A 19,607-nucleotide genomic window follows, 5' to 3' on the forward strand; every position below is an offset into this window, starting at 1 on the left:
AACGTAGCAAGAGGAGGGCTCCCTGCACATCACAGGGCACAGCCTGGCCCCACGGGGGTTCTTCCTGACATCCCTGCAACTCCTGGAAGGCTGCGGTGAGGTGTCCCTCAGCCTTCCCTCCTGTGCTCCCAGGGCACATGGCTGCCTCCTGCCCAGCTCACTGCCCACCATGAACGTCCAACACGGCTACTTCGGAAGTTGGGCCTTGCCCAGGGTCAGTCTCCTGCAGGGATAGAAAATGGCCCTTGTCCTGGTGGCTTTTTATGAACTTCCTCTCAGTACATGCGCTTCTCATCCTTGATCTCTTTTTACTGAATACAGAGGCCTAGGGGAGCATTTTGGTACCGACTAATACCAACAAAACATGTCTACTTCATCTCTGTCTGCTGCTATGAGCTGTCTGTGAGACATGGATTTGCTATCAGATCTTTTCCTCTGACAGTCTCAGCAATGCCTGGTGATTGGACAAGACATGGGAATTGCACACAGGAAAACACTTTTACTGTGAGCAATATCAAGAACTGGATCATGTTTCCAATACCAAGCACTTGATCAGGTTTCCCCAAAGTTGGGGAGTCCTCCTCAACTGGAGATACCCCAAACCCAACTGGAAATGGGCCTGGGCTGCCTGGTGTAGGTGTCCATGCGTGTCTAGTGGTGGTGGCTAGATGGGCTTTGGAGGTCCCCTCCAAAGGCTGCAGGGAGGGAGTGCCTGCCAGGGCAGAAAGGGCAGCCCCAAAGGAGGACACCAGGGCTTTCCACCACGTTGCAGCAGGGATCTTCATCCCAAAACCACTGCTGTGCCTGAGAAGAATTTATGAGAAATGAGATCCACAGAAACTGCCTACCTGCTGGTTCCTTTATTTAGTTAGCTACAAAGAGCTTAGAAGCACCTCTACATGAGATCTTTGGGTAAAAAGAGAAGTTAGAAGAAGACAGAGGAAGAAAAATATCTTAAATTTATAAAATGAAATTATAAAATTATTTACAATATTGGTATGATATTGAAAAGGATGAGTAATTTTGAAATATATGAACAAAGGTGTTTCTGCCTTCTCCAGGTATACTTCAGGGAATCAGATGCAGAAGACCATTTCCTTTTTGAAATACTGAATATTGCAATAACGTCCTCAGTGCCTCCTTGAGCTCCTTATTCCTCATGCTGTAGATGAGGGGGTTCACTGCTGGAGGCAGCACTGAGTACAGAACTGCCACCACGAGATCCAGCGATGGAGAGGAGATGGAAGGGGGCTTCAGGTAGGCAAACATGACAGTGCTAAGAAAGAGGGAGACCACAGCCAGGTGAGGGAGGCACGTGGAAAAGGCTTTGTGACGGCCCTGCTCAGAGGGCATCCTCAGCACTGCCCTGAAGATCTGCACATAGGACACCACAATGAAAACAAAACAACCGAAGGCTAAAGAAATACTAAACACAAGTGCCCCAACTTCCCTGAGGTAGGCATTTGAGCAGGAGAGCTTGAGGATCTGAGGGATTTCACAGAAGAACTGGTCCACAGCATTGCCTCGACAGAGGGGAAGGGAAAATGTAGTGGTAGTCTGCAGGACAGCATTGAGAAAGCCACTGCCCCAGGCAGCTGCTGCCATCTGGGCACAAGCTCTGCTGCCCAGGAGGCTCCCGTAGTGCAGGGGCTTGCAGATGGCAACGTAGCGGTCATAGGCCATGACGGTGAGAAGGGAATACTCTGATCCAAACAAGAAAGCAAAGAGAAAGAGTTGGGCAGCACATCCTTGATAGGAGATGGCCCTGGTTTCCCAGAGGGCATTGGCCATGGCTTTGGGCAGAGTGGTGGAGATGCATCCCAGGTCGAGAAGGGCGAGGTTGAGGAGGAAGAAGTACATGGGGGTGTGGAGGTGGTGGTCACAGGCTACGGCGCTGAGGATGAGGCCGTTGCCCAGGAGGGCAGCCAGGTAGATGCCCAGGAAGAGCGTGAAGTGCAGGAGCTGCAGCTCGCGCGTGTCTGCGAATGCCAGCAGGAGGAACTCAGTGATGGTGCTGCTGTTGGGCATTTGCCTGTTTTGTGTATGTTGTCCTGCTAAGGGAACAGAAATATAGTGAAAATATATCAGGATTATCTGAGAAAAAACATTTCCATTTTTCAATTAAACCTCTCAAAGCATTTTCCGAACTGCACTTAGACAGTTGGCAGATCCCTTTCCTTCATTGGTTTCAGTTGTTCTCTCCAGTACAATCCAGACAATTCATCGTCATGAAACCTGCCTCCCCTCCATACTAGAAGCACAGAATCCAAGAAAGTCTTCTGTTTCAGATAAACCAAGCCTCGATCTTCCTGTTAAAATGCCCCCTCAAAAATACTATTCCGTAAAACATCTTCTATGCCACATTACAGGTAGAATAAGACCCATCCTGACAGATGCTATCAGCCATTGGATGTGCCAGCTGTAGAAGACCCCTCTGGCAACCCCACCTGCATGGCCCTGCTGCCAGAGCCACACAGTGTCAAGAGCCTGCAGATGTGTCCTGCCACACGCTGCCCTCTGTTGTTGCGCTCCTCAGTGCCTCCAAGCCCTCTCTCCTTCTCTCCTCTCTGCGTGCCAGCTGCGGTCAGAGCCCCCAGCCCTGCTGCGCTGTGCAGAGGAGCTGCTCCGGGGCACAGCTGTCTCTCTGCAGCGCTTGCCAGGAGCTCCCCTTGGACCCAGGAGCCCGGCCCAGCTCAGCAGCACAGCACCCGACCATGGCATCGCTTGCTCTGTGCCCTTGGGCTCCCTGGAGGTGTCCCCAAGGCCTCAGGGTTGACAGCTCCCCAAGGCAGCAGGGTCTCTGCTGGAGTGTGCTCATTGAGGCAGACTGAACTGATCATCTACTGCTCCTCTCTGAACACAAGATTTTTAGAAGTGTGATTTGCGCTGTTGGACTGTGATTGTCAAACATGATGTGCTTTAACCTGCCAGGCAGCTCAGCACCACACATCTGTTAGCTCACACCATCCCCCCCAAATTCTTATAGGTTGAGGTCAGCGCAGTTGAAAGGACTGAAATGGTAGAGAAAGAATTATAATAGCAATTATTTTTAGTACTATTATTGTTATGTAGAAAGCAAGCTATGCACAGTGCAATTGCTCATTACTGACTGGTGTCCAGCCTGTCCCCAACTGGTAGAACATTGTGGTAACCATCTGCACCTGCTCTTCTTTGACCTTCAACAAGTCCACAAATGGAAGGGTCCTCCCAGGGACTGGGAAAGGTAGACAGTTCTTTAACATCCTTTCTCTTGAAGACAGCTATCCCAAAACCCCACCTGTACCCTTTTGGATCTTGGAAGTGCCCTCTCGTGGGGAAGTTTATGTCAAGGTTTCATAGATCAACATTCTTCTCCCTCCTTTCTTTTCTGGACAGTAGTTCTCTTCCATTCTCAGGGGCCTGATTTTCACACCCTCTGTTTTCTCCTGCATATAGAGGGAACGGATCCTGGCAGAGGTTGGTGCTCTGGCCTAGCAAGAGCAGAACCAGGGGTCTGGTCTAGTCTGGGGCCTGTCACAGTGGCTGGAGTGGCTGCGGGACATGTCAGAGGTGTTGGAGTAGCTGCAGGGCCTGTCCCAGGGCTTGGAGTGGCACTGACTGAGGCTCCCTTTGGAATTCCCTTTGGAATTGCCAAGGTGATAACCCCTCCTTTTCAAGCACTTCTGCAGTTTTTAAGGATTCTGCACGTGCTCAGGGGGAAGTTCCAAAGCACTGGAAGTGCCCACTGCTCTAGGTGCCTGCCTAGATCCTCTCATGCTCCCTGCCACTCCTAACTCTCCGGCCTTGGGGCAGGTCTCTGGAGGGCATTCTTCAAGAGTTATTTATCCTTAAACAACAGTTGAACCATATTCAGGAGACGTCACAGTAGGATCATCCCATGGATATTCTAAGCTTTGTAGAGCTAGTGTAATAAGGCTGGAGGAGAAGGGGAGGTGAAAAAGTCAAGTGTCCCTCCCTTTTCCTCTCCTAGATTGGCTCCCTAAAACAAAAAGTTTAAGCGTGTAATTCTTAAGTTTCTGAGTAACGGTTCCTGAGGAATGGACGTGATGGCAATGCTCAGTACAAAGAACAGATTTGTCACATGACCAATAATTTTATAGACTCATAAGGTAGTGTTACACAACATAGCAAAATATCTTTAAACCAGCCCCCAAAATGATAAACAGCACAATGGGAATACAGGCAGTAAGTAATGTGCTATACAACTCATTTCTGAATGAAAGCCCAACAGACCTGAGATCCAAAATGTCGACCTTGTGATCAGCAACTATTAAACTGGTCTAATGCTTATAACAATTTAACTTTAGCACTCTGTGGTAAGATCTGTCATTATCTCAACCCTTCGTGCCCCACACTGAGCACCAAAAAGACTTGTGGTTTAATGCGGCAGTTTGACTACTTCGAATTATATGAAGAGGTCCAGAGAAGAGCCACAAAGGCGATCAAGGGGCTGGAGCACTTCTGCTATGAAGGCACGCTGAGAGAACTGGCACTACTCAGCAGCGGAGAAACCTTAGAGCAACCTTCCAGTGCTTAGAGAGGACTTACAGGAAAGCTGGGGAGACAGTCTTTGTCTAGGAGTGGAGTGATAGGACAAGGAGTAATGACTTCAAACTAGAAGAGGGCAGGTTTAAATTAGGTATGTGGAAGAAATTCTTTCCTCTGAGGATGATGAGGCACTGGAACAGGTTTCCTGGAAAAGCTGTGAATGTCCCATCCCTGGAAGTGTTCAAGGAGAGGTTGAAATGAGTTTTGAGCAAGCAGGTCTAGCAGGAGGATGGTTGGAATAAGAGGATCTTTAAGATCTCTTCCAACCCAAACCATTCTACATGTATGATTCTATGATCCCATGTTTCTATGATTATCTGTGACACTGCTACCGTTGCCCTTGTGAAGCCCGTAAAGGCTCTCCTCAGAGATTTTAACCAAGATTTTTGGATAGTCCGGCTGACATCCTGATACACGTGGTGTCCCCCAGGGGTTGGTACTGGGACCTATCTTGTTTAATGTCTTTATTGATGACCTAGATGAGGAGATTGAGTGTACCCTCACTAAATCTGCAGATGACATCAAGTTGGGAGGTAGTGACAATACACATGAGGGAAGGGTGGCCTTTCAGAGGGATCTGGATAGGCTGGATTTCTGGGTTGAGGTGAATGGGATGAGGTTCAACAAGGCCAAGTTCAGGGTCCTGCACTTTGGCCACAATAACTCCATGCAATGCTATAGGCTTGGGGCAGAGTGGCTAGAAGACTGTGAAGAGGAAAAGGACCTGGGAGTGTTGATGGATGCTCGGCTGAACATGACCCAGCCATGTTCCCAGGTGGCCAAGAAGGCCAAGGGCATCCTGGCCTGTATTAGAAATAGTGCAGCCAGCAGGAGCAGGGAGGTGATCGTCCTCCTGTACTCGGCTCTGGTGAGGCCACACCTCGAGCACTGTGTTCAGTTTTGGGCCCCTCATTACAAGAAGGACATTTAGGCCCTGGAACATGTCCAGAGAAGGGTAACCAAACTGTTGAGGGTTCTGGAGCACAGGTCTTATGAGGAGTGGCTGAGGGAACTGAGATTATTTACTCTGGCGAAGAGGAAGCTCAGGGGAGACCTCATTGCACTCTACAACTTCCTGAAGAGAGGTTGTGATGAGGTGGGGGTCAGCCTCTTCTCTCAGATAACTAATGATAGGACTTGAGGAAATGGCCACAAGTCGTGCCTGGTGATGTTTAGATTAGATATTACAAAAAAAATTTCTCTCAAAGAGTAGTCGGGAACTGGAATGGTCTGCTCAGGGAGGTGGTGGAGTCACTGACCCTCAGTGTTCAAGAAGCACCAGGACAAAGTGCTAGGAGATATGGCTTAGTAGCTTAGTGGGTATTATTAGTGATAGGAAGGTTGGACTAAATGGTCTTGTAGGTCCTTTCCAAATTTGTGTTTCTATGATTTCTATGATTTCTATGATTTCTATGACTCTATCATTGGACAAGGAGAATGGTTTTAAACTGGGTAGATTTAGATTCGATAGTCAGATGAAATTCTTGACTTGGAGGTGAGGCACTGGAACTGGTGTTGTGGGTCCAGAGGTCACCCAGAGGGAGTTTGGATCAGCCCATGCCCTTGTGTTTGAAGGAACAGCTGGTGAGAGTGGAAAGGCAGCAGTGAAATCATGGGAACAGCAGAGTGAGAGCAAGGTGGGGAAGAGAAGTGGTTGTCTGCAGCCTTCAGGGAAGTGTGAGACAGCACAGGAAAGCATGCAGAGGAGAAGGCAGAGGGCTCTGACAAGAATGGAAAGCTGCGGCACACTGACAACTTTGTCCCCTTGGCCATGGCTTATAAGGAGACGTCTTTTACTCATGGCATTGGGGCCATGTATTCTCCTTTCAACCCTTCACAAACACTGGAAGGTGTCATACCAATGTCCTTCACATGATATTATGGGCATTGCCCCCTACCCCACAGACCCCAGGAAGAGTGAGACATGGTGGTGCTGGGGTTGCAGGATCTCCCCTCCAGTGGCTAGGGTCAGGCATTCACCTTCTGATTCACCAAAACAAACTAAGATTTCTCAGCACAGTGCCTTTGCCTGTCTGTAGTCATGGCTTCCAATTATCTGCCCAAACAATTCCCATGGGAGGCTTTCATAGTAACAGACTAGAATAGCCAACAGAGTCTGGAATATAGAGTCTAGAGCAGTCTAATACCACAGAATAGAGTAGCCAACAGAGGTGAGACAGGTACTCTGATATAATAACAGCCATCAGAAAGCTGATCTCAGTTAGATGACTGATATGGTGAGGTTAGGAGTAGCCTGGCCAGGAGAAATGTGAGATTTGGGGGACGGAAGAGGAAGGGAAGAGGAGCTCGGAAGCTTACCTTTGTAGCGGTAAGAGGGTTCATGCAATGTTGATGCTGCTGTAACACTGACTTCAGTCTTGTAAGGCCTGTAAACAATAACAATAATCCCTCAACCTAAACATTAGTCCAACATCCTGACAGGAATCCACTATTGGAAAGCAGAATTCAAAATACCATGTGAAGAAAAACTAAGCGCAGAGCCCCCTTCCCTTGCATTTCCTCTCTTGCTCACCCTAATTCCTTGACCTTAACACTAACATTAAATGCTCTGTTTATCCCTAGACTTCTTGCCAGACCTAAACAAAACCCTAAACCATAATGCTTGCCCATACCCTAAACAAACACCTGACACAGTACAGAACAGCACACACAAACAGAAGAGCAAACCTTCCAACTAAAACTTTATTTAATCTCTAAACCAGAAAGGTGAGCTGAGTCCATAGAGGACAAGAGAGAGCTGAGCTCTGCCTCAGGATCTCCTGCCCCAGCAGGAAGAATGTGACTGTGGCAGGGACTGTGAGGTCACTTCTGTCTCTGCACTTGATAGGGCAGCAGCAGGAACGTGTCACAGAAAGGGACTGTGAAGTCAATTCAGTCTGGAGGTGGCAGGTCACCATTGACTTCTCCCTGGGATCTGCACTTTTGGGCTGACATCTAGCAGTGGCCCTGCTAGGCCAGCAGAAGGCACCTGCTTGGCATGTTGACTGGGGGATCCCCTCTGCCTCCAGAGCCAGGAGGACCCAGACAGAAAGAAGGCCCCCAGATGGATTGTCCTGTCCCTTCTGCTTGAGTCCATGAGTGGGCAGCAGGAGGCACAAGGCTTGGCTGTGTCTCCACAAGAAGCTGCAAGGCCAGCAGCAGGCCCCTGGCTTGGAAGCTGCTGCTGAGGTGACTTGTGTCTGGTTGGCTGAGAGGACGCAAGGAGCCTGCTGGGTTGGGATGCCTACTTCAGGAGTGTTTTCCACCTTGATGGAGCTTTCTGTGGTAGTAGGAAAGAGCAGGAGAGAAAAACTTGCCACAATGTGTGCCCAGGAATATTGTCAATGGCCTTGAGGAGGAAGAAATGTCCAGCGGAACAACTGGTCTCGCTGATCTACCTACCAGATGTTTCCTACCAGATGCAGCTTCCTTTGGTCGCAGGAAAGAGCAGGAGAGAAAAAACTGCCACAAAGTGCACCATGGATGGTTGGCACTGGCTACAAGGAAGAAGAAATGTCCAGGGGAACAACTGGTCTTGCTGCTAGAGTCTGAAGCAAAGAAGGCATTAAGTACCTCATTATTTACCTTATCTCGAGATCTTCAACAGATTTCCCGCATATCTAATAAAGGATGATGGTTCTCCTTAATCCTCCTTTATTTATAGTATTTTTATAAACAGTTTTTCATTGTCTTTGAGAGTCACAGACAGATTGAGCTCCAGCTTGGCTTTGGCCCTTCTAATTTTGACCTGCACAGCCCCATAACATTCAGGACACAGCTCCAGACAAACTGACTGCAGGCATGAGAAGGAAGCACAGAAGAGGTGGAACCTGGCAGCTTTCCATTCTCTTCTGTGACTCTGTTCTGCAATTCCATTTGACTGGTTACTCCTGTATTATCCAATCTGATGCTGCTGTCTTGTCAGACATAGCACAATCACACACAAAGGTTGAACTGTCTGCCTGTAGACATGAAGAGCTGACAGAATGGAGCATCAGTGTGGGGCAACCTTGAGAAATTGCAGGATTTTGCCTACAGAAACATCTTGGCATTTACAAGGAGAAGAGCCCAGTCCTGAAACAGAGGAAGAAGAAGCCCACACATCAGGGCAGACTGGGACCCTGCTGAGTGAGCAGTGCCCAGGAGGAGGAGGGCCTGAACACAACGAGGGATGCCATATGAGCAGTGGTGCCTGCTCAGCAGCAGCTAGGCCAGATTCCCACCGAGCTCCCTTACGAGGAGCATGGCCACCAAGAAGATCTGAGTTATCAGACTCCTCAGAGATCCAGTGTGGCACTACACAGAAGAGGGCCTACAGCCAACAGGAAAACACGTACAGGTCCAGGAGTCCTTAGGACAGCCTAGTATGGAGAGGATCAAGGGCTCTACCAAGGCTCAAAGTCTCAACAGGACCCAGGTCTTTGTGTCCATGGCTATGACTGCTGTCTCTGCCACTGAGGCCTATGAGGAGACAGCTGATCGTTAAAGCACCAGGGCCTCATTGCCTCCTTGTCCCCACCCATGAACCAGGCAGGGGTCGTACCATTCTCCTGCACTTGGCCATGCACATCCCCATCTCCTACTGCCCCATAAAGAGCCCTGAGCAACTTGTCAAAGGAAAGGATCCCCCTTAAAATGGGATAGATGTCAAGTCCTGGCCCTTGTGTTTGGTGACACACATCCAGTTTTCCTCCACATCAGTGTCACCTTCACATTGCCTTTGTCTCCTTGTCCTCACTGCCTCCAGGGTTCTGCTCTAACGAGCTCCAAGGGAGGCTGTGTCAGTGCTGGCCCTCAGGGGGAAACTGCAGGAAACTTGCCTCTGACTTGCACTTCTGGAGAGATGTCTTCAGTTGTCTCTGAGTGCCTGAGGTTTGTGGGCTCATCAGCCAAGCCCCCAGAGGGGTGATTGCCGTGCCTTGGGCTAGTGCTGTGCTGCTGAGCTGGGCCGGGCTCCTGGGCAGAAGGGGAGCTCCCGGCAAGAGCTGCAGAGAGACAGCTGTGCCCAGGAGCAGCTCCTCTGCACAGCGCAGCAGGGCTGGGGGCTCTGACCGCGGCTGGCACGCAGAGAGGAGAGAAGGAGAGAGGGCTTGGAGGCACTGAGGAGCGCAACAACAGAGGGCAGCGTGTGGCAGGACACATCTGCAGGCTCTTGACACCGTGAGGCTCTGGCAGCAGGGCAATGCAGGTGGGGTTGCCAAAGGGGTCTTCTACAGCTGGGGATGGGTCTTATTCTACCTGTAATATGGCATAGAAAATGTTTTAGAGAATGGTATTTTGAGGGGACATTTTAACAGGAAGACTGAGGATTGGTTTATCTGAAATGGAAGACTTACTTGGATTCTGTGCTTTCAGAGTCTTGGTGTGGAGGAGAGGCAGGTTTCATGACAATGAATTTTCCCGATTGTAGAGGATATGGAGACTCCAAGATTATTCCAGTGAGAGATCAATATGGCAACAATTAAACTGCAGGCACCTCAGACTAAAGACTGAAACAACAACGTTTGTTGTCTTCTCAGGACTTATCAGGTCTTTAGGAGCTGCAGCCCCCATGATGCCCTGTACTCAGGAATTGCACAGCTTGTGGGATGGGGTCTGTAAGGAAGGACTTAGAAGATGCATGGGGACAGAGATCCTGTTTCCAGCAGGGACATAGGAAGGCAGTAGAGATATGAAAAGGGCAGGTGGTGAGAGGGAGCATCTGCCAGAAATGCTGTGGAAGGAAGGGCTCAGGCACCTCACTGCCAGACCCTGCAGGGCAGGTGCCTTCCCTGGGACACCCCCTGCTCTCCTCTCCCACCAGCACAACCTCTGCCCTCAAGCCCCCAGTTTCCCCAGCAGGAGCTGCCTCATCTGCAAGCAGAGCTGCAGCACAGGAGGGTCTGCTGAGTGTCCGTCTGTCTCTCCCTGGCCTTGCCTCCCCTGGCAGCAGCACGCTGGCATTCCTCCTGGCTTCTCCAGCTGGCCGTGCTGCTGCTGCTCTTGTTCCCAGGCTGGCTGGGGATGGGGGTTTCACATGCCCATGGGGTGAGCCCTCGGTGTGTTGGGTTAGAGGGGAGTAGGGGGACAGGGTGAGGGTTCTGGAGATGGGCACTTTGAGCCTGGATGTCTCTGCTCTCAGCAGCCTCTTTGTTCTTTTCACTCAAACGTGTGTAGATCTTCCCTGCAGCTCTCACAGGGCATCTGAGACCGCACTTGATGGACAGACTGGCTGTCCTCCCTGAAGAACACTGTGCGCTAAAGTGACAGTCCCTTTTTCTGTGATGATGATGATCTGCAAGGATTCACTTTGAGTCCAGCAGAAGTAACCAGGGTTTGTGACTTGGAAACACTCCTCAGGAGTGGTGGGACAGCTGAAACAAAAAATCAAAAACAACAATTTGAAATAATAATAATAAAAAGTCTCCACAGCTCTGCTCTGCAGTTTGTTGAACTGGGAGTAATGCTTGGGCAAAATTCTTTGAGATTAGGAGGGAAGTGAAACTGACATTCCTCCATGTTCCTCTTCAACTCTTGCTGTAGAACAGGACTGATTCCTGCATTGCCCACAGTAGAGCCTCCTGTTCCAACAGACACCCACAGGCAGAATGAATCAGGATGCAAGAAAGGGATCTGCCAAATGTCTGCCAGAAAGTACACAATATAGGCAATGATTTTAAATGAAAAACTGAATTTGTTTCCCTCTGATACATTTCTTGTACTTTATTACTCTCATCCTCTTCTTTGTTCAGGACCACATCTCCAAAAAAGAAGATGCCCAACAGAAGCACCATCACTGAGTTCCTCCTGCTGGCATTCACAGACACGTGCGAGCTGCAGCTCCTGCACTTCGCGCTCTTCCTGGGCATCTACCTGGCTGCCCTCCTGGGCAACGGCCTCATCCTCAGCGCCGTAGCCTGCCACCACCGCCTCCACACCCCCATGTACTTCTTCCTCCTCAACCTCGCCCTCCTCGACCTGGGCTGCATCTCCACCACTCTGCCCAAAGCCATGGCCAATGCCCTCCGGGACACCAGGGCCATCTCCTATCAAGGATGTGCTACACAGGTCTTTTTCTTTCTCTTCTTTATAGCAGCAGAATATTCTATTCTCACTATCATGGCCTACGACCGCTATGTTGCCATCTGCAAGCCCCTGCAGTACGGGAGCCTCCTGGGCAGCAGAGCTTGTGTCCAGATGGCAGCGGCTGCCTGGGGCAGTGGCTTTCTCAATGCTGTCCTGCATACGACCACTACTTTTTCCCTACCCCTCTGCCAAGGCAATGCTGTGGACCAGTTCTTCTGTGAGATCCCCCACATCCTCAAGCTCTCCTGCTCAGATTCAGACTACCTAAAGGAAGTTAGACTTCTGGTGGTTAGTGCATGTTTTGCATTAGTTTGTTTTGTTTTCATTTTGGTGTCCTATGTGCAGATCTTCAGGGCAGTGCTGAGGATGCCCTCTGAGCACGGCAGGCACAAAGCCTTTTCCACATGCCTCCCTCACCTGGCTGTGGTATCCCTCTTTATCAGCACTGCCATGTTTGCCTACCTTAAGCCCCCCTCCATCTCCTCCCCATCCTTGGACCTGATGGTGTCAGTTCTGTACTCAGGGGTGCCTCCAGCAGTGAACCCGCTCATCTATAGCATGAGGAACCAGGAGCTGAAAGCCACACTGAAGAAACTGATTCTAGTGGTAATATTTACTTAGCAATAAATTGGCTATCTCACTTTTCTAGTTTACCTCAAGTTAATATCAGGCAATATATGACCTCTAGGTATAGCATTTGTCCTTGTTTCAGCTCGGAGAGTGTTAATTTTCCTCGTAGTAGCTGGTAGGGTGTTATATTTTGGCTTAGGATGAGAAGAGTGCTGATGAAATGCTGATGTTTTACTTGTTGCAGAGCAGTGCTTACAGCTAATTAGAGCTAATGGTTGTTTGGTGTTTAGCTGCCAGCCGGGTTAAACCACAACAATCCTTTTTAGCACCCAATGTGGGGCTCAAAGCGTTGAGATAACGACAGATCTGACCAGAATGTGTTAAACTAAAATAAGTATAACTATTAGACCTGCATAATAGTTGCTAGTCACAATGCTGATTGCTTTAATATCAAGTCTGCTGCACCTGTTTTCCAAACTGAGTTTTATAGCACGTTACTTTCTGTATGTGCTCCCTGTCATGCTGTTTATACTTTCTGGGCCCCGGTTTAAAATTGTTATGGTACTGTGCGGTATAACAGTGGCTTATGATATGATGAAATTTCTGGTCATGACCCTAACCTGGTATTTGTACTCAGCACTGTCGTAAACTCTATACTTTGGAAACCATATCTCGGAAACAATTAGCAATTACACCTATTGTTTTTTTTTGTTTTGTTTTGTTTTGTTTTTTGGTCAAGGATCCAATCTGTGGAGGGGAAAGAAGGAGACATTTTTTCTTACTCTTTCAACCTTCCTTTCTCCTTCACTTCCCTCTTATCCTCCGAGCTTGGTACGATAGTTCTCCAAGATGTTGAATATCCTTGGGACACTCAGACGAGCATGTTCTTGTTGTTATGTCTCCTGAATGTGCTTCAGGTTTTGTTTAAGGTTAAACAACCACTTAGGAATTTTATCCAGAGATATGTCCTGAGGTGGGACACTTGTGAGTGGCAGGGAGTGTGGGAGGATACGGGCAGGTTTCTAGAGCAGTGGGCACTTCCAGTGTTTTGGAAATTCTCCCCTGAACAACTGCAAAATCCTAAAAATGGGTAGAATGCTTGAAAAAAGGGTGTCATGACTCTGGCAGTTCCAAAATGACACAAATCACTGGAGTGTGCTGGGGTCTGGCCCATGCCTATCGAGCTGCAGCTGATACTACTACCAACTTAGTGACAGACCCTGCGGCCACTCCAAGTCCTGTGACAGACCCAATGGCCACTCCGACCCCTACGATGGACCCTGCAGCCGCTCCAGCTCCTGCTCCTGCAGCTGCTCCGGCTCCTGTGGCTGGGTGAGAGAAATGAGCTGTAGCACTGCAAGTAGCCCCTGTAGAGAATATTCCGTGGCAGTTCTGTACATGGTGGTGCCTATAGCACCGAACCCCCTCATCTACAGCATGAGGAACCAGGAGCTCAAGAAAGCCTTGTGGAAACATGCTTCTTTGGCATCAATAATGTGCCTATAAAACGAACAGGACAGACAGGTTTTCTAAAAAACCTCTTCATATAACAGCTTGCAATTCTTCTATTATTTTTAAATTATTTCTTAAACTTGTGATTTTGACTGAATTCTACTCATGTCTTCCTGCCTACTAATTATTTATTATCTGTCACCCAATCATCTAATATACCTACAGAACTGGGTTCTCTGTGGATAAATAGAATAAAGAAGCTGTGAACTTTGTGGGTGTCAGCTGCCGTCTCTTCCCATCTCCTCTTGAGGGCCAAGAGCCCAGCTGCCACATGCAGGAGCAGCTCCGGTGGCCCTCGGGGCTGCCCCCCCTGCCCGCTGGGCTCTGCCTCTCTGCTGCCTTCGGGTCGGGACTGCTGCTTCCCTGGAGCCATGGCCATGGCCAGCAGCAGGACGTGGCCTTGTCACTGCTGCTCTCTTTTGGTCTCCACATTTTTCTACTGTGCTCTTATATTTGGATAAGCTGCCAGATCTCATGTACCTTGGTGACAGTCCTGTTGTCTTTGCAGTGGCATCCCTGTGGCTGCAGGCAGCAGCAGGCACTGTGCAGCCCTGGGTCACAGCTGGCCTCCCTCCTAACACCACAGTAACAAAAGGGGCTGCTCAAGGCAAACCCAGAAGCCTGGATGCCTTTTCCAAAGCTGCTGTCAGGAATATAGACAAGGGGTTACTCCTTGCTCTTCTGTTTTCTGGGCTTCTTCATGGAGTGATAGACACAGGCTGAAAGTCCCAGGGGGTCTGTGAACGAACAAAGTGATGGACCCAGAGCTCAATTTGTAGTGGCACTTCTCCAAGCAGACAGCAACTGATCTTGGACTCATCAGCACTGGACTGTGCCCCCCGCAGTGTGGGTAGCCGATGCCATCCTGGAGAAGAATCTGGAGCTGCCAGAAGATGTCAGGGAAACCCAGGGAAAACGAGCTCAGTGCACAGTGAATAGAAAACTTCATAAAATGAGTGACCGTCCAATGAAAGTTCTGGTAAAGGAAAAGGAGAATCTGAGGAGTCCATGGGCTAAAGGAGGGCTCTGCAATGCCCTCAAATCTGAGGGGACCATGTGCTAAGGGGGATGCACAAACCTCCTCCAGTGAGATGCAACTACTGCAGGAGAAGAGGGGAAGGTTGGAGAGACACATGGGACCTGTAGGCAAGTGTGGTGTGTGCAAAGCATTTGGAGATATATGCAGGGGCAGCAGTGTGAGCCCAGGAGACAGCAGTGAATGGAGCCCACAGACCAAAAGCCTGTCCAAGGTGGACTGACCAGAGCTCAATTGCTCAGTCTGGTGTGAGCAGGCAGAGGAGAGCTCTGCAGCCCCAGGGCACACAGCAGCCCCAGCAAAGGAGCCTGGCAAGTGATTGCTTGCAGCCCTGGGGCAATGGCAGTGATCCCATGAGCTGGGTCTGCCTCCCAGCCTGCCCAGCATGGCCCTGCAAAGTGCCCCTGTGCCCCGGGCACCACAGCCCCCTCGCTCTGCAGAGCAGCACCTCTGGTTGTCATGTCAGAGATCTCAAATTTTGACTAAACTCATACCTCAAGGCTGTTTTCAATTTTCTCCATAGAGGCAACCACTGCCTCCAAGATGACTGAGGGGAGGTAAATCCTGCATGAAGGCCTGCAAAATGTTAGCCTGGATCCATAGGAGTCATTCTGGAACCAACACTTGTACGTTGGATGTACACTTTTGTGGAGGTGCAGAGATGATGGGCACTTGCAGGATGCTCCTACAAAACTTTGTGCCCTTTTCCCTACTGACTACAACACCACTTCTGTCTCAGCAACAGAGTAGCCGGCAGAACGAGACAGATCCTCTGATTCCATGAAAGCCACCAGAAAGCTGATCCCAATAAGAAAACCAATATGAGGATGACAGGAGAAGCCTGGCCACCAGAGAAGTGAGATTTGGGGGAGGGAAGAGGAGCTTGGGAAGCAGGAATTAACAATTTTGTAGAGGTAAGAGGTTTCATGTAATATTGATGATGCTTTAAAACTGACTTAAAACAGCCACGTTACTGTATTTTGACCAGTAACCCTAGTCCCTAAACCTGAATGTTGCTCCAACACCTTGAGAGAAATCCACTGCTGTAATACCTGACCTCAGAGTATTCCTTCAAGCAGAACACAGCCCATAGCCCCTTTCCCTTACCTTTAGTCTCTTGCTCACCCTAATCTCTTCCTTAACACTATCATTAAAACACTTTTTTTAACCCTAGATGACTTCTTGGCAGAACTAAAAAAAAAACAGAAACCATGAAGTCATAGTGACCATGAAGTGGTTGAGTTCAAAATTTACGGTGACAGAAGGAAAAGTGCCACCAAAACCTCATCCCTAGATATGGGGAAAGCGGACTTCAGGCTGCTCAGGGAACTAGTCAGCAAGGTCCCCTGGGAAGCTGCTCTTGAAGGCCTCGATGTCCACCAGTGCTGGTCATTCTTTAAGCGATGCCTCCTAGAAGCACAAGATCAGGCAATTCCTAAATATCGCAAGTCAGGCAGGCGGGGCAGGAGGCCGGCGTGGCTGACCAGGAACATTCTGATGGAGATTAGACGGAAACAGAGAGTGTTTCGCTACTGGAAGGAGGGCCAGGTGTCATGGAAAGAATACAGGGATGCTGTTTGTGTTTGTAGGAAGAAAATTCGTGTGGCTAAAGCACACCTAGAGTTGAAGCTGGCTGTGTCTGTGAGAGAAAATAAAAAGGGGTTTTTTAGATATGTGAATGGAAAAAGGAGAACTAAAGAATACATAGGGCCGCTCCTTGATAGGGAAGGTCTCCTCACAGACAATGACATAGGCAAAGCAGAGACGCTTGACGCCTTCTTTGCCTCTGTCTTCAATGCCGATGATGGGCTTCGGGACCCAGGGTGCCCCGAGCTGGAGGACCGGGAGGGTGGGGATGACAAACTGCCAACTGACCCTGAACGTGTGCGGGATCTGCTACTCCACCTGGATCCCTACAAGTCCATGGGTCCAGATGGGATTCATCCCCGGGTGCTGAAGGAGCTGGCGGACGTCATCACGGAACCTCTCTCAATTATTTTTCAACGATCCTGGGAGTCTGGAGAGGTCCCGGTAGACTGGAAGCTGGCAAATGTTGTGCCGATTTTCAAGAAGGGTCAGAAAGAAGAGCGTAGCAATTACAGGCCTGTCAGTCTCACGTCAGTGCCTGGTAAAATCATGGAGAAGATGGTTCTCGAACGTATTGAGGCGCACCTGGGGGACAAAGCAGTCATTGGTCCCAGCCAGCATGGGTTTGTGAAGGGTAGGTCCTGCCTAACTAACCTGATTTCCTTTTAGGATAAGATCACCCGTATGGTGGACCAAGGGAAACCAGCTGATGTGATTTTTTTGGACTTCAGCAAGGTTTTTGACACGGTTTCCCATAGGATCCTACTGGACAAAATGTCCAGCATACAGCTAAATAAAAACATCATACGATGGGTGAGCAATTGGCTAACGGGCAGGGCCCAAAGGGTTATGGTAAATGGGGCTGCGTCAGGCTGGTGGGCGGTCACCAGTGGGGTCCCTCAAGGCTCCATTTTAGGGCCGGTACTTTTCAATATCTTTATAAGCGATCTGGATGTAGGAATAGAAGGCATTTTGAGCAAGTTTGCTGATGACACCAAACTTGGAGGAGTTATGGACTCGAATGAGGGTGGAAAGGCCTTGCAGAGGGATCTGGATAGGTTGGAGAGCTGGGCGATCACCAACCGCATGAAGTTCAATAAGAGCAAGTGCCGGGTCCTGCACCTGGGACGGGGAAACCCTGGCTGCACGTACAGACTGGGCGATGAGACACTGGAGAGCAGCCTAGAAGAGAGGGATCTGGGGGTCGTGGTAGACAACAAGTTGAATATGAGCCGGCAGTGTGCCCTGGCAGCCAGGAGGGCCAACCGTGTCCTGGGGTGCATCAAGCACGGCATCGCTAGTAGGTCGAGGGAGGTGATTGTCCCGCTCTACTCTGCGCTGTTGCGGCCTCACCTCGAGTACTGTGTGCAGTTCTGGGCACCACAGTATAAAAAGGACATGAAACTGTTGGAGAGTGTCCAGAGGAGGGCTACGAAGATGGTGAAAGGCCTGGAGGGGAAGACGTACGAGGAACGGCTGAGGGCACTGGGCCTGTTCAGCCTGGAGAAGAGGAGGCTGAGGGGAGACCTCATCGCAGTCTACAACTTCCTCGTAAGGGGGTGTCGAGAGGCAGGAGACCTTTTCTCCATTAACACCAGTGACAGGACCCGCGGGAATGGAGTTAAGCTGAGGCAGGGGAAGTTTAGGCTGGACATCAGGAAGGGGTTCTTCACAGAGAGAGTGGTTGCACACTGGAACAGGCTCCCCAGGGAAGTGGTCACTGCACCGAGCCTGACTGAATTTAAGAAGAGATTGGACTGTGCACTTAGTCACATGGTCTGAACTTGGGTAGACCTGTGCGGTGTCAAGAGTTGGACTTGATGATCCTTAAGGGTCCCTTCCAACTCAGGATATTCTATGATTCTATGATTCTAAGTTTGTCCATACCCCAGCCACAGACCTGACACCCTATGCAGAACACCAAATCCTCCCAACAAAACTTTGCTTAATCTCTCACCCAAGAAAGGTGAGCCCTTGTTCAAGGCCAGTTGGCAGGTAAATTTGGGCAACCTAATCTAATGGAAATTGTCTCTGTCCATAGAAGAAGGTTTGACTAGACGATCACAGAATCACAAAATCATCTAGGTTGGAAGAGACCTTCAAGATCACCTAGTCCAACCTCTGACCTAACACTAAACAGTCCTCCACTAAACCATATCACTAAGTTCAACATCTAAATGTCTTTTACAGACCTCCAGGGATGGTGACTCAACCACTTCCTTGGACAGCCCATTCCAATGCCTAACAACCCTTTCAGTAAAGTTTTTCCTAATATCCAACCTAAACCTCCCCTGGCATGACTTTAGCCCATTCCCCCTCATCCAGTCACTGGGCACGTGGGAGAACAGACCAACCCCCACGTCTCTACAGCCTTCTTTGAGGTAGCTGTAGAGAGCAAAAAGGTCACCCCTGATCCTCCTCTTCTCCAGGCTGAACAATCCCAGCTCCCTCAGCTGCTCCTTGTAAGATTTGTCCTGGGTTACACGTACTTGGGTAGTGTAAGGCACAATGCAATTCTTTTTGCCTTCTGCATCTACAGCACAGGAAGTAGGACTGCCCTACTCTATTGACTGGACAATAGAGTAGGGTAAAAAAAAGTAGATGTCTTTAATTTTCACCCTGAGTTTTCCAAAGACCCAAGAGAAACCATGGATGACCAGGTACCTACTGATACTTAATCTGTATTTCTCTGGTTCCAATGGTCATTACAATTTTATTTTATTTTATTTTATTTATTTTATTTTATTTTGTTTTATTTTACTTTATCAAAAAAAAAACCAAAAAAAAAACGTGACTTGTCTTAGAAAGGCTTTCATGTGCAGGGCTGGGCTGCAGTTACAGGGACAAAGACCACTGCTGGCAGTGGAGGTGTTAGACCTCCAGACTCTGCTATTCCTCCCTATGGAGGTCTCCAAAGAAGTCACCCTGGATCAATAGCAAGAGGACAATGACACTCAAAACAGAAATGCAGCAAAATTCAACCTTTAAAAGTACAAAAGATTTTTTATTAGGTGCTTTTTGAAATCTTCTTTGACTACATCATACAAGCTCTGTAATTAGCTACACAAGGCATGAAGCCTTGAAGAAAACTATCAAAGAGATGTTAGGAGTTTCTGTGTTTTAATGAGTTCCATGGTGTATTGTGGTGCTGAGTCTATGAAGCTCAGGTACTGAGAGGAGAATAATGCAACTGCTAGAGAAAGTAAAGTCAGAAAGAAAAGTTGAAGTGACTTGGAATATTAATGGGCCCCAGTGAGGTCTGTTACTAACAAAGCCTCCCCAGGGACTC

General features: G+C 49.1%; 2 protein-coding genes across 2 annotated transcripts; one reads left to right on the top strand and one right to left on the bottom strand.

Annotated features, from left to right (window-relative positions):
* Positions 1 to 1,068: 1,068 nt before the first annotated feature.
* Positions 1,069 to 1,683, bottom strand: LOC119718041 (olfactory receptor 14C36-like). Its single transcript, XM_038185126.2, has one exon. The coding sequence runs from the start codon at positions 1,681 to 1,683 to the stop codon at positions 1,069 to 1,071; it is 615 nt and encodes a 204-aa protein (XP_038041054.2).
* A 2,698-nt stretch (positions 1,684 to 4,381) lies between these two features.
* Positions 4,382 to 12,234, top strand: LOC139999995 (olfactory receptor 14C36-like). Its single transcript, XM_072029680.1, has 2 exons — positions 4,382 to 4,518; positions 11,436 to 12,234. Exons 1-2 carry the CDS (start codon positions 4,382 to 4,384, stop codon positions 12,232 to 12,234), a joined length of 936 nt encoding a protein of 311 aa, XP_071885781.1.
* The last annotated feature ends 7,373 nt before the right edge of the window (positions 12,235 to 19,607 follow it).

This window comes from Anas platyrhynchos, chromosome 31 (assembly GCF_047663525.1).
Source record: "Anas platyrhynchos isolate ZD024472 breed Pekin duck chromosome 31, IASCAAS_PekinDuck_T2T, whole genome shotgun sequence".
In the NCBI taxonomy this organism is placed as follows: domain Eukaryota; kingdom Metazoa; phylum Chordata; class Aves; order Anseriformes; family Anatidae; genus Anas; species Anas platyrhynchos.

What these genes read in the sequence shown, in the direction of transcription:
- LOC119718041 (XM_038185126.2), bottom strand. Translation starts at nt 1,683, where the DNA reads ATGGCCTATGACCGCTACGTTGCCATCTGCAAGCCCCTGCACTACGGG.
- LOC139999995 (XM_072029680.1), top strand. Translation starts at nt 4,382, where the DNA reads ATGCGGCAGTTTGACTACTTCGAATTATATGAAGAGGTCCAGAGAAGA. An exon ending in AGCAGCGGAGAAACCTTAGA is followed by an intron (nt 4,519 to 11,435) that starts GCAACCTTCCAG and finishes CCTCATCCTCAG; the next exon opens with CGCCGTAGCCTGCCACCACC.